This window comes from Monodelphis domestica, chromosome 6 (genome assembly GCF_027887165.1).
Source record: "Monodelphis domestica isolate mMonDom1 chromosome 6, mMonDom1.pri, whole genome shotgun sequence".
In the NCBI taxonomy this organism is placed as follows: Eukaryota; Metazoa; Chordata; class Mammalia; order Didelphimorphia; family Didelphidae; genus Monodelphis; species Monodelphis domestica.
In genome coordinates, this window is record NC_077232.1 from 179,876,560 (window position 1) to 179,891,864 (window position 15,305).

Here is a 15,305-nt window from a genome sequence, read left to right on the forward strand (position 1 = left end):
TAATGATTTAAGAGGGGGCCATTTTTGCATATAAAATATGTAATAATCTCTACATTAACATTAACCTTTTACATCTAGTTATGGAGCACGTGAAAACTATTAATATATTGTTAAAAGTATCTCTCGAACTTGGGTCATGATACCTGTGTGGTTTTATAATTTATTTTTCTTGTGTGGTGTCTGAAAGAGTCATTAATTATTTTTCATGTCACAGGCAAAGAACAAAATGAAAATCCAAGGAATCATCATAGGATGGACATATGCCACCTTCTACCTGGCTACCTATACTGATGCTTTTTCTCATGGTGCAAGCCTTGTGGCTTGTGTTGATATGAAACCCAGACACATCAGGGCTCAACTTCAGAATCCCAGGAACAATTATATTACAATATATACCAATGCCTCCTCTTATTCCCCTGGGGACAAAATCCCAGGTAAGCATGCCAGAGAACGTGAGACCCTCCCAAGAATTTCAGATCATGGAATTTATGACCTGGTATCTGAATATATGTGTATATATGTATTTATGTATGTGTCTAATGGAAACATTTTCTGGACTGCATCATGGATTAGTCCTAAGCAACAATGTTTTAACAACAGATCTTTCAGAGGGAACATCTGTATGTGTAAAATAAACACACGTTTATATATAATATTATACAATAATAATAGATAATATGTAATCTCTGACATTTTCTTTTATAAACAGCCAGTAGGTTAATTCCCAAGTAGCACTTCTGTCAATGAATGATGATGCCATTATGGTACAAGAAAACTTCATTACTGTTAACATATATAAAGTGTAGAGTTTTTCCTTTTTTCCCATTTGGAGTCAAGAGATGATTTGGGGTATTATATGAAGTTTAAAGGGCATGATCACATTATTTGTGGTTCCTTAAGTAAATGACCTATGAAGAGGTCAGCATGGGTAACATAGTATAGTGATAAGGAGCTCTTGAAACATTGTCTCATTGTGGCCACATTCTAGGGATGGTCAGTCATGGCTAACTCCACACCTTGTCCTTATTCAGATTTAAAAGCTATATGGCTTGGCTTAAATTTCATTTTCATGAACTGTTTTCTTCCTCAGAATTTACAGAGAGGATAGTTTGTTTTCTTCTTTGTAGTTGTCAACATTTATTAAATATTGGCTATGTGCCAGGCACTGTGCTAAATGCTGGGGATACAAAGACACAAAGAGAAAAAAAATCACACCCAATGTCTTCTCTCAAGGAGCTCATAGTCTAAGAGGAGAAACTATGCAATCTGTGGACAAGATAAATTAGAGATTTTCTACAGAGGGAATGTATTAGCATTAAGAGGAGTGAGAAATGTTTGTGTCAGAAATAATGCACATAGAAATGTTATTATTCATAATATGCTTATTAATATTTTATATGCTAAAGTTAATGCTTTTCTTTTACATTTGTCATATTATATATGAAGAAATGAACACATCTTTCTGGCTGGGAGTATATCACTTGGGGAATAATAATAACTAGCATAATAACAGAAACCTTTAAGATTTGCAAAGTGTTTTACAAATATTATCTCATTTTATCCTTATAACTTTGGGAGGGTGGGATTATATAGGCATACACTGGAAACACTGGGCGTTTGGTTCCAGACCACCCCAATAAAGTGAGTATTTCAGTAAAAGTAAGCCACATGATTTTTTTAGTTTCCCAATGCACATAAAAGTTAGGTTTATGCTATACTGTAGTCAACTAAGTATACAATAGTTTAATGTTTGCAATGCACATTACTTAATTTAAAAGTACAATTTTTTAAAAAGCCTAAACATCATTGCTTTCAGTAAGTCATAATTTTTTCTGCTGGTAGAGAGTCTCTTGACTTGAGGTTGATGGCTTTTTAGTGATCAGGGTGGTTGTTGCTGAAGGTTGGGGTGGCTGGGACAATTTCTTAAAATAGGACAACAAAAGTTTGCCACATCAATTGGCTCCTCCTTTCATGAAAGATTTCTCTATTGAACATAATACAATTTGATAGCATTTTATCAACATTAGAATTTAAAATTTTGAGTCAATACTCTCAAACCCTCATGCTGCTTTATCACCGAAGTTTATGTACTATTCTTCAATATTGCTTTATCTCAGGGAATAGAGAGGCCAAAAGAGAGAGAGAGATAAAGGTAGAGGAATGGTTGGACAGTGGAGATTTATTAAGTTTGCTGTCTTCTATGAGTGTGATTTGTGGCACCCCAAAACTTTTACAATAGTAACATCAAAGATCTTTGATCACAGATCATCATAACAGATATAACAATAATGAAAAAGTCTGAAATATTGTGAGAACTATCAAAATATGACATAGAAACACAATGTGAGAACATGCTGTTGGGAAAATGACACTGATAGAGATGTTTGACTCAGGATTACCATAAATCTTCAACTTGTAAGAAAAAAATTGCAATGTTTGTGAAGCATAACAAAGAAGTACAATAAAATAGTGTCTGTATCCCTGTTTTACAAGAAGCTGAACAGATAAAGGTTAAAGGAGTTACCTAATTTCATGCATATGGTTAAATGTCTGAGGTAGGATTTGAATTGAGGTCGACTAACTATTCACCTAAGTGCTCTCCAGTCTGGAATGAGCCTTCCCCAAGTTTAGAGAACCACTGAAGACCATTCAATGTCAATACTTTGATGGGGATTTCACTGACACCCAGTGGAACTCATGTCCATATTTTGCTTTAGAGCAAAAAAAAAGTCCTGTGTATCAGGAGTCCACTCAACATGCTGGGAATCTCCTCTTGCTTGTGCCGATACTAATAGAATATGTGAACTATCCATCTCTTTAACATTTTCTCTCATTTCATTACCAGACTCCCTTTTTTTCTGGTCATTCATCTCTGATAATATTCTTCTTGCTATTTTTCTTGTGCTATTCTTTGTCGGTAATGACTTTGGCTGCCCAAAGACATTCACAACCTCCAAAATTGCAAAATACATTGAAAATATGGAAACTGAGAGTTGGAAATGACCTCCGAAGATCTGTGGTCCAGCCTGAATAGGGATTCCCTCCCCCTGTACAATATCCTTTAAAAGTGGAAATCCACATTGTTCAAAGGCTTCCTGTGATGAAGAACTCGGTATTTCCAGTATTGAAAACCTACGTCTTTTTTTCTGACTTGAGAAAAGTGGGGGAGATATGGTGTTGACTAAGAGAAACCAATCCAGCAATGGTTTTGCAAGTAGTACTGTAAATCACGCAAGCTGGTGTGGATAAATGACTCACTGTTTCATGTTACAGTGACTGTGAGGAGCCGGAGAGATTTCATGGGATTCTTGCTTCAGGCTCGAAGAGTTTCTAATGACCAAATTGCTGGCACCTTCATTTTCATCCCTTCTGGTTCCAAACTGATGACTTGTTTTGAAGAGGCCAATTCAGTCACCCACTCAGACAAATCCCTGAAGAGAAATCTATCTTTTGTGTGGAAGGCACCACCTCAACCCATCGGGGACATCAAATTCTTGTAAGCTGGAAAAATAGAGATGTTTGTCTTGCTGCATGGGCTTTCTACATCAGGCACAAATAGAATGGCTGTCCCTATTGTCTCTTGTACTAAGTAGCCAATGATGCCCCATATTTCCCTTTGGGGTGGCCACCTTGGCCTTAAAGCTTTGGTTTAGAGTGATGGTCGTCTGTGTGTGTTTTCCAGATTTAGAGATCCAGGAGCAATCACAGGAATGGGCTGCAGACAGCTTTGGGCTATCCCATCCCTAGAGTTTACTTCTTTTCTTCTTCCCATAATAGTGCCCCAGATCACACCTGGGAAGATCAAATTGTACTCAATTTCATGACTACATCTCCCCCTAAAAGAATATAAGACCCTTAAGGTTAAAAAGGAATTGTTTAGGGATTTCTTGGTCATTGTATTTACCCTCAGCATCTAGCATTTTGCTGGGGCTATAGCAGGTACTCAATGAATGTCTGTGGAATCAATTTAAACTGAACAATTATTGCTACCTTACGTTCTTGGCCAAAGATTCACAGATTTAGAGTTGTCAGGGACCTTACAAAAACATCTAATACAACACCCACATTTCATCAATGACAGGGGCCAGTTTCGAATTCAGGACCTCTGACTTCAGAGCAAGTGAGCTTTCTGCCATACAGCATGGGATTTGCCTGTTTTCTTTTAGTTTTTCATTTTAAGGATTTCAAAGTATAATAAAATAGTATCCTTTGAGTTCTTGTATTTTATTTAATCTTCTAATTTTCTTCCCTTCCCCATCGCTACTCTCCCTTTCTATTAGAATGGTTTCTAGCTTTATTCATGAGAATTATAGAGTGATTTCCTCTTCCCAAACAGTTTATCAGTAGTCCAGTCATATTTCATTTACTGGGAGAGGATTGAATCAACCATCGTATCTCAGCAGATACAAAACAGAATCCTTTCTGATGGCAATGTGGAGCCAACTACAAGTCTGCAGAAACCAAATGACCCAGAAGTCACAACCACAGGTACAGCTAATCCCCTCTATGTATTTATCCATTGTCATCCTCATCTTTCGTCTTATTTTCACTTAAGTTACTGCCACCAGTATCCTACATTGGCAGAGCAAGCATAGGACAGGGAGAAGCTGAGTTTATAGCCCACTGGCTTAGGAAAGTTATAGCCTGCAAACTGAGAAGAGAACAAAGACAATTCCCTGATTGGCCTGTGTCACTGCAAACATGATTTGTCTGGTTCTGCCAAACAAATTTCCAGTCAGGATCTAGACTAGAGCGTCAGAGCAGCCTTGTAAAAAAAGCTTCTACCTCTAAACCATGTACGAAAGACATCGGTCAGTTCTCTTAGGTCCCTGAAGCTTCACAGGGAGTAAAAATAAAGGAAAGAGCTCTTCTCCCTCATCCAATAGATTTGCTTTTTATTTTTTCCATATAGGCAACTGATCATTGACTATATGTAAAGAAGAAGAAACTTTTCTAGATGCTGGGATTAATTAAATTAAATTAATTTAAAATTTTTAATTTTAATTAAAAATTTAATTTCAAAATAAATTTTTAAAATAAAATAAAATAAAAATCAATTTAGAAAACAAACAAACAAACAAACAATCCATGCACTGGAGAAGTGTACAGTCTACCAACAATGGGGGAGAGCTGGAGATACAACATCCAGCTAGGGTCAGATAATTCATAATAGATTTTTATTGGGTTGAACCAAAGCAAGCTGGTATTAAAGTTCATTGGGTGGCTTTAAGCCTTTTTAGAGCCTCTGGAAAAAAATAGAGGAAACATGACTTGCTAAAAAATCACAGGTAACAGCAGAACAGTTTATAAAATACTGGCAACATCGAAAGATCAAAGAAATTTGTAAGGCTTAAGGATTCTCATCAACATGACGACCAACCATAGTTCCAGAGGATTAAAGATAAATTATATAATCCACCTCCTGACCAAGAGGTAAAAACTTCAGGATGAAAACTGAGATGTATTTTTGGATATGGCCAATATGAGAATTTGTTTTGCTTGACTATGCATATTTGGTGCAAAGGTTTTCTTTTTTTTCCCTTACCTCTTCTTCAGCGCATGAGATAAGAGGGAAATAAAATAGATTTTTAAGAATTTGTTAGATTTTGTTAATTTTTTAAAAGTTATTTTTAAAATCCTCCCCCTAAAAAACACTGATAACATAGACCACAGATTTGGAGTTAGAAAAACTTTGTGTGTATGTGTATGTTTACTGTATTTGTATGTATATAGATATGTATATATAGATATTGACATAGACATACTCTAGTTGGACTAGACCCCTCATTTTGCAAATGAGGAAACCGAGGCTCAGAGTTTTAGCGATTTGCCCAAGATCATAGAGGTGGTAAATGGAAGAGCCAGTTCTAGATCCTAGGTCTTCTGACTTTAGCACTAGGGTTTCTTCTCTACACTAGCTTGTCTTCTATTCAACATTGCCACCTTCACCCCCAAATTTTCTAGTTCAAAGCTACTTGCCATAAATTGCAAATGGATTTTGCCAAATTATTCTTTGCTGTGGTTGCATGTGAAAACAAAATCCCTCGGGTTATATCTTCACGGGCTTGTAGAGCCAGAAAGAAGGAAATTTAGAGGTCTTCTAGTCTTATCTATAGATGAGGAAACTGAGACCCATAGAAGTTACACAGGTAATAAGTAAAAGTCAAGATTTGGACCCAAGTCCTCTGCTTCCAAGTCTCAAGCTCTTTTCAACATACTGGAAAGCACATTATCAACACTTGCTGTTATTATTTTTTTACACAGATAAATTTGACTCTTAACCTCATAATTACATTTGATGTAATACATTCAACACCATTTACTTTCTCTTTTTTTAAATGAAACTACCCTAACAAAACTAAGCCACATAAATACCAAATCATGTCTTATTTGCAGTATTTTATACTTGTATTTCCTTACTTCTCTAAAGGATAAATTTTCCTCTCTCTTCTTTGTGATCAAGCTTGATCATTATAATTATCCAGAGCTTGGTTCTGATTTTTTCTTTTGTTCTTTCCATTTGCATTATTTCAATCATTAGGTACATTTTCCTACCTGACTCTGTTTACTTCATTTTGCATCAGTTTATATAAGTCTTCTCATTCTTCTCTGTGTTCTTCATATTCATCTTTTCTTTCCATTCCACTGACATATTACAAGTTTCCCATACTACTTAAATTTTTGTTACTACAAAAAGTGACACTATTAATATTTTTTTAAACCTTTACTTTCCCTCTTGGAACCAATACTGTGTATTGGCTCCAAGGCAGAAGAGTGGTAAGGGCAAGGCAATGGGGGTTGAGTGACTTGCCCAGGGTCACACAGCTGGGAAGTGTCTGAGGCCAGATTTGGACCTCCCGTCTCTAGGCCTGGCTCTCAATCCACTGAGCCACCCAGCTGCCCCCACTATTAATATTTTGAAAACTATTTCCTCTCATTCTTACTTTGACATGAATCTGCAAAAAGTCACCAATATATTTCATGAGGCCACGTTTTGGTTCATTGCCCAACGTAGTCTAGTTGGTCAATTCAGCAAATCATAGCATAGAGATAACCTTATTCATTTATTTGCTTAGGCAGAGCAAGTCATATTTGACTGGCCAGAGTCCAGAGCAGCCTTATCCAGTAGGTACCCTTTCAATGGTATTCCATGTGTTTATCTTGCTTCTTTGGGCTACATTTATTCTAATGACCTATTTCTCTCCATTATCATAGCTTATTTTTTAAATTAAAGAACATGGAGATACAGGCAATCAGATTTCAGCCAAACACATACTACTTAACACAAACTCATAATTCCCATTTTCTCTATGCACTGCTTGGTCCTGTTAACCAGATTGAAGAAATTCTGGTTAGAGCCCATTTGGGTAGCAAACAAGTACTTGGCTGGAACATATGTCCAGTTCACTATTCTTGCTATGGCTGGTGTAACTGCAAATTATATGGCAACAGAAACTCCATCTTCATCTGGGATCTTTGGGTCTTTGTTTTGTTTTTCCAAATCAGAATCAATGTAGTTTCCAGTCCTGAGAGGGACAGAGAGAGCTAGGTGACCACTTTGGTTTCTGTTTGCACTGATTTGCACTCATGAGGAGTAACACAATCTGAATGATGCCAGGCATTCAGCCTTAAAGAAACATAAGAAACCAATCTCTTCATTGCTTGCATTGGACCTCGTATTAATGGATAGATCAGTTTTTGATGCGGACAAATTGGAGTAGCCTACAAGTAATGGCTTTTCCTTTAGGCTTATTAGGAAGACCCAATATTTATCCTTGGTTTCAGTAACAACCAATTAGAATAATAATAGCAAAATTATATTTTTCTAGTGCCTTATGGTTTGCAAATCACTCTCCTCCCAACATAGATGGCGTCTTTGAACATGGCTCTGGTTTGTGCCAAGTAGAGTGAAGAAATTGTTGAACTTAATTTTGAATCCCACCTCTCTTATTTGCTAGCTGCATACCTGGGGCAAGCTTCTTAAACTCTCTGAACCTCAGGTTCCTTCTCTGTGAAAAGATATGAAGATTATAATAAGCTTTAGTGTCCACACCACTGGACTGGTAGGAGGATCAAGTGAGAAAACATTTGTAAAAGAGCAAATCATAAAGCCCTCAGTGAATGCTAGCTCTCATTATTCCTCTAGCAGCATGAAGTACAAAACTGAGCAATAATACTAGGGGGAGGGGGCATTTCCACCTGACAGAGATCATTGAACAGATTGTGGTTTTTGTTAGGAATGAACTAGATAATTATTTCAAGTTCTCCCAGGAATTTCCCCTGTGCTGTGCCTGACTTGGTGTAGTTGCAATGACTCTTAAGAGCTGGGGTCATGTGCCATAAGAAGTGATGAACACATTGATTTTTTTTACTTGGAAAGAACTACATGGGATAATGAAGAATGCAATGAGTAGAACTAAGAAAACATAACATACAGCTACAGATTTGATATTTGAAGAAGAGCTTGTGAATGTTCACTTCCAGAGAATATGGAAGCAGGATAGACATAATATATTTTCTGGGTGATGCCTTCTATGGTGTGAGCAGGTCAAGGAGGGGCTGAATAAATAAATAAAAGAGTTAGGAGCAGCTAGTGGCTCAGATGGATAGTCAGGTCTAAAAATAAGAAGGTAAAGTTCAACAACAAGCACAATGACAAAAGAGTTAAAGCTAAGATTTGAATTCAGATCTGCTAATTCCAGAACTTTTATTTAAAACTCTGAACCATGCTTGTTAATTGTAAGCTGTTTGGTGCTGCTCAGGATGACAAAAAACCCCTTGCTTTTTCTTTGTTGTGTTTTTGGGTCTCTATTTCCTTAGCATCCAGGTCCCAAAGCTCTTTCCCTCAGCAAACACAAAAGGCAGAGTTTGCTATTGTCAGCCCAATTGGAACATCAGTAACGGACAGCTTGGACCCTGTTCTGGGTGGCCCCACTACAGAGGTTCTTGGAGATGAAGTGCATCTTTTGAAACCTTCTCCTCTCCATGACACTTCAGCAGTGGCCTTCAGCGGTGACCAAAGAGGGCAGCCAGACTGGGACAGTGGAGGCACAGGCAGTGACCAAACTTTAGAGCCATCACTTGATGTCCGAGGACTGGAGAGAGCTTTGACATTGGGAAGCTTGAAATTCGAGGATTATGCCTCCGGTCGCAACACACATAATAGGTATCGGGGTATCAGGGAGTGGGACCTCAGAGTAGAGATCAGGGCAATCCCAGAGGTCATGAAGCTGAGGAAGTTTCCTCAGAATGGAAGCAAAAAGAACTCCAGTTGTTCTGTTCCTTCATTAATATACTGCCTGAGTATAAAATGGATTACCATAGGATATGAAACTGGAAAGGATCATAAAAATGATCTAATCCAAGCCCCTCATTGTACAGATAAGGAAAATGAGGCTCAAACCATTTACATGATTTACTCAAGGCCTCCAAAGTAATAAGGAGACAAGCAATATTCAAACCAAGAACTTCCTATTCCACATTTAATGCACTGCTCCCCCAACCCCCACTAGTATATTGTTCAAAAGTGCCAAACAGGATCTAGCTCAGGTGTGAACTTGGATAGGGCAAAAAAGTATATCTTTATTTTCACTAGACTCTAACTGAAATTTTGCATTCTCTTCAATTATTTAAAAAACATTATTCTAGAGAGGGGATCAGTAGGCTTTACCAAATCAGCAATGGGGATCAAGACACAAGCATACACATAAACACACAAAGCATTAAGATCCAGGGTATATGGTATTTGGAGTAGAAGGTACCTTTGGAATTAGAAGGTCTGAGTTCAAATTCAGTCTCATTGATTCACTATTGCCTCTCTAACCTTGGTCAGGTTCCTCAATTTCCCTGTGCTTTGGTTTCCTTGTCTCTAAAGTGAGAGGGTTGGATTAGATCATCTCTAAGGTCTCTCTCTTCCAGCTTTGAGATGTATGATGATATGATTAGATCATAACCCCCAATCAAAGTCTTTCATTTTTCAAGTGAAGAAATATGATGGAGAGCTGACCAGCATAGCAACCACTGTGGGGAACTATGTACTGCTGCACACTGAATCTATTTCCCAGATAGAGAGGTGGTATTTAGCTGATTTCAATAACCATTGCTTTGGTTTGGTGTTTGGTTTCTTCAATTTAGAGATCTCCCACTGAAGAATTTCTCTTTACCCATGCATTTCTGCAACTTGTTCCCTGAGCCATTTTCTGGAGAAGTATGTCCACAGTCCCATAGTTAATCTGCCCAGGTCAAGGCTTGAACCCAAGTCTTCCCTTTCTCAATGCTGTTGACTCATTTTCAGTCATGTCAAAATTCCTCACGACCCCATTTGGGGTTTTCTTGGCAAAGGTACTGGAGTAGCTGTCCATTTCCTTCTCCAGCTCATTTTACAAATGAGGAAACTCAAGCAAGCAGAGTCAAGTGACTTGGCTGAGATCACATAGCTAGTAAATGTCTGAGGCCAGATTTGGACTCATGAAGATTCTAAGATTCCAAGATTCATCAATTCCAACTGATTCCATGAATCTATTACTGATTCCAAGCCCGGTGCCCTAACTGCTGTACCACTTAGCTGCCCCAGGTCTTTCCTTCCTAGGGTCAATCCTCTATCTCCTTCTCTCTCTATTGCCTTAATCACAGAATGTTATGAGGACCAATCCTGAGAAATCAGTTTTTAAAAAGGCGCCAGGCCATGGTAGGAATGGTAGGCCTATTGTTCCAGAGACCTTCCAACTCTTTTCATCTCCTGTTTAGGACGCATGTCGGCTCAAATTCAGGCACTGGAGAACCCTGTTTTCTCTGTGATGAAGATGAGCAGGTAAGAGGTGGGGCTTCTCATATTCTGGGTACCACAGGGTAAGGGATGCTCAGTTGGGGGAGGTGATGAAGGAAAGGGGAAGGGTAGTCATCAGACTGGCAACCAAAGTCAGAGAGAAGGGGGGGAGGACAATGAACCCATACAGTATTTCTCCCAATCAATACCAGCCTCTCCATTACATGGAGTGTCTCTGAAGTTATCGGCAATTGTGGAAATTGATGGGTTTAGTGATTTGTTTTCCCACTTAGCCTCAGTTAGTAATTTCTCCACTCAGCCACTCTTCATAACACTGGCCTCAAAAAACCACATACGGTCCCAGAGGTTAGATCAATGGACAATATAAAATATACATGCCCACTGATTTACTATTCCTTTGAAGTCTTTGAAGTAGCATAAAATAAAGCATGATATAATATTCTCACTCAAATTTATCAGAAACTACAGTAAGATTAAATGGTCCCTTTTGCATGGGGTCCTGGCATGGAAAGGCATGCTAAAAGCTTTCAAACGGCTTTGAGCAGGCCATGTTTGTTTGGAAGGCTCTTAAAGAACCCCCAACTTTAGACCTCATTCTGACCTCCAAAGCCTCAGTGGGGCTACCATTAGCCACAGCATCGCTATCAATAACAAGTGTGCATCTGTCTCCCCATGCACTTTGCTAGGAGCTCTTGCAGAGCTGAGTGGGAGACTGGGCTTCTCAGTGGCTGTCTTTCAGTGGGGAGTGCTCAGAACAGTATGAGCTTGGGATGGAAGAGCAACATAATGTGAGTTTGTTGAAAATGGCAGTGAAAGCTTCCAGGCCAGGATCAGGAGCTGACTGGTTCCATTTGCCTTTTCCTTTCTATTTCTTCCTGGCTTGCTCTTTTTTCCAAGGTGAGGCCTGAGGCTTACAACCTGACTCTGAGCAGACCTCCCTCCTCCATGGGAACTCCTTTCACCGTTCATCTCTCCTATCCCCCTGCCATCATGGCGGCTAGAACAAAGACTGTGGATGATGACGGGGCCACCAACTCCCGCATTGGCTTCAAAGCTTCCGCTGCCTTGAGGCGGTTGGCCCTAAGAATATCTGTGCTCCCCAAATCTTCTGCCAGCTTTTTGACTCAGTCGGAGAACATGAATCCTAGAGAAGAAGGTGATGGCGAAGAGAGCACTGGACACCCTCCTCTCACCCACCCAGAGTTTGAGGCTGCAGGTCCTGGGAGAAAGGAAGAAGGCGCTCCTCCCAGGGCTGGCATTGTGACCACCCAGCTGGGCATCCTCCTTTGCCTTTCGGCTGCTCTGGGGATGGCTTTGGCTGCTGGCCTGCGTTGCCTCCATGCCCAGTACTGCCGCCAGCGGTCCGAGGTGTCTTTTGGGGAGCGTGAGCCCCACAGTGACATTATTGCAGTGAGAGACAGCGGAGAAAGAATGCACTTCCGAAAGACACGCGAGAACAGTGTCTTGTTGGTTCAAGCCCAATACAACTGGATCGCCCCCAATAGTGGAACTAAGAGAACTGTAGTCTGAAAACACAAGCCTGCCGAGGCTTTCTCTCTGCTCCATAGTGTTTATTAGCTAGAGCCCTGCTCCTAAGAATGCTGGCTGATCAGCCCTGGGAATCACAGGGAAGGTTATTGAGCAAAGGATTCCGTACAGAGAAATGGTTGCCGAGTGGAATAAGTGGCATTAGCTTTATCAACAGAGGGAGTTCTTTCAGACACTTGTTTTCTTAACATCTGTAATTTAGCTCTTTCCCCACCCCCTTTTTGCAATTAGATGGCTCTGTTTGAAGAATTAAACCTAACACAATGAATATTGTATAACCTGCTCATTAACTAGACTCCTGTGGCCGCTGAGCTTCCTCTGTTGCCTTAAGGACACAGCAGCAATAGAAATGTTGTCCCTTCTCCTCGTGTCAGAGTCATCTCCTATTGCTCTTAGAGAAGAAGAAAAAGTTTCTGGGGCTGTTTGTCTCTCTCAGGAAAAAGAGCAGCTGACCTCTGACCTGCAGCCTCAGCTTGGATAAAACCCCTTTCCTGGTACTCCACCCCACCGGACTGCAAATACCCAAAGGGAAGTTTTCTTTTTTAAATGGCTACCATTCAGATTCTGTTTGATAGGTGAAAGCAGATAGTCCTTTTTCTGCCAACTAGAAGAGGGATAGCTAGGATGTGGAAAAACAACATGGCGGTGGCCATGGCCATTAGAGATACTCTTCCAGTGTGAACAGAATCTCCCCATCCCTGGCATCAACCCTTCAAAAGAGGCAAATTCAGAGGTCTACAGAAGGCTAAGCCTTGCTATTATGCACACATTGTCAGTCTCATCAGATTGTGAGCTTCTTTCTCTCTTTGCATGACTAAAGACAGTTGGCCAATTTTTTCATTTGTTTCACAGAAGTGAAATGGTTCTTGCCCACGAGGTGTTTATCAGGAGAAATAATATATACATATGTGAATATTCAGAAAATCGCTATAAGAGATATATACATGTTGATTCTTAATAACTGACAGTCCTTTTGTTATTCAACAAAGGTCCATCCAATGAGAACCACTTGAAGGTTTGAGAAAGAGGGCACACTGGGCAATATATGGCTCGTCCAAAGTAAAAACTTAATGGGGTTGCAGAACGGGACCCTATCAATAAGCTTTCCTCATGTTCAAGATGGAAAGAAATACCCCTCTACTACCATGAAATATTTATTAAGAACCTATTATTTTCATAATGCTGTGATGGAAAAGGGTGAGGGGAATTCAATATTTAGATAAATTGTGATTCCTGGCCTCATGAAAATTATAGTTCAGTAGGAGAGAAGATCAGAAGATCCAACCCCAGTTGGTCATAAAGCACACCCAATATTACATAAAAGTGACATTGGAGAGGGACAAAGAGATGTAAGTTCTAGGAGGGGAAGTTCATCTCTGCCAGGGACAATCAATGGAAGTTTGCTAGAGGATCTAGAATCTGAGTTGGTTTGACAGCAAGAATTCTAAATTTAAGGTTTAGAACCTAGTTTATTTAAATACATTTTGCCAAGCATCTTGACATAATTGGTATCCTTTGTAATTCCATATATTTTGTTCTACACATTAAAAAAATATTCTGAGAATCAGTCCAGAGACTTCTCCAGGTTGCCAAAGGGGTTCATCACAAATGTGTTTGTGCATATATACAAATACACACAGAACACACAGACACACATAGAGAATTAGGAAGCTCTGTTTTAGAGAAAAAATTCAATGAGTAAGAATACACAGAAGAAATTCTATAAGCCAGAGAGATCACTGTGAATGAAGGCACTAGAAGGGAGTATATACATAAGGATCAGAGCTGTCCAAGATGGCCAGGGGACAGCTTATGGAAAAGGGAATGAGGTGACATAAATTTGGAAAGGTAGGCTGGCAGCAGATTGTGGAGAGCTTTGAATGCCAGCCATAGGATACTGAGATTATTACTTGCCTGTATCCTTCAAAGGCATCATTCATTGAGCCAAATTCAGTGTCAGTGGGGAAAGAATACTTAGTATTCAAGTTGGGAGGGCATAAGAGGGATCAAGAGAGAAAAAAAAAGATTTAGGAAGGAAAGGAAAGGAAACACTGTATGCCAGGCACTGTGCTAAAGGCTATACAAATATGATCTCATTTGAGTCTCACAACAACCTTGAGAAGTAGTAACTATTAGCTTCATTTTCCAGTTGAGGAAATGGAGGTAAACAAATGGAGGCCAAGTGACTTACCCAAGGTCATACTACAAGCAAGTGTCAGAGTCTAGATTTGAACACTGACTATGCCCACCGACTGTCTTTGGGTGGTACTCAGAGAACTATAAAGATATGCATTTGGGGTGATGCCACTCCTTTGATCTCTCTGAGCTTTGTTTTCTCCTTCTGACAATAGATAGAGTACTGGGCTTAAAATCAGGAAGACTCATCTTCCTGAGTTCAAATACAGCCTCAGACTCTTCCTAGCTATGTGACTCTAAGTGTAGTAAGTAAAATGATTCTCTGTCACATGTTCCTGTCAATCAAATACAGTTCATTTTGCAGAATCATTTTGCAATCTTTCTTTGCTTACTACATTACCAAGTTATTTAACCTCTGTTTATTTCAAGTTTCTTCATCTGTGAAATGAGCTGGAGAAGGAAATAGCGAACCATTCCAATATCTTTGCCAAGAAGATCTCCAAAATGGGAGAACAAAGAGTAGACATGACTGAAACTATGCCACCCACACATACCATCTCTTCCCTTTTGAGACATGAACTCCTTCCATTGGCTGCCTCTTCATCAATGGTACCCAATGACCATACTTCCTACAGTTTACCCATTCTTTTGCTAGGTGACATAGCATCATCTACTCTGTGGCCCAAGTGCTGGAATCCACAGGCCCTGTAAGCAAGGAACCATTAATATTTCCCAGATACTCCAAAGCTAACTTCCCAGAAGGGCCAGAAGCAGTTGGATGCAGTTTCAGAGAGGGGAATCAGTAGGAAATGTTAGCTTAACCTGTGAGAACTTT

General features: G+C 39.5%; 1 protein-coding gene across 1 annotated transcript; it reads left to right on the forward strand.

Moving 5' to 3' along the window:
- The first annotated feature begins 220 nt into the window (after nucleotides 1-220).
- On the forward strand, nucleotides 221-12,598 carry REELD1 (reeler domain containing 1). Its single transcript, XM_016422805.2, has 7 exons — nucleotides 221-434; nucleotides 3,274-3,496; nucleotides 4,337-4,585; nucleotides 7,337-7,425; nucleotides 8,821-9,166; nucleotides 10,747-10,810; nucleotides 11,684-12,598. The coding sequence occupies exons 1-7, from the start codon at nucleotides 227-229 to the stop codon at nucleotides 12,314-12,316; spliced, it is 1,812 nt and encodes a 603-aa protein (XP_016278291.2). The 5' UTR covers nucleotides 221-226; the 3' UTR covers nucleotides 12,317-12,598.
- Nucleotides 12,599-15,305: the final 2,707 nt, after the last annotated feature.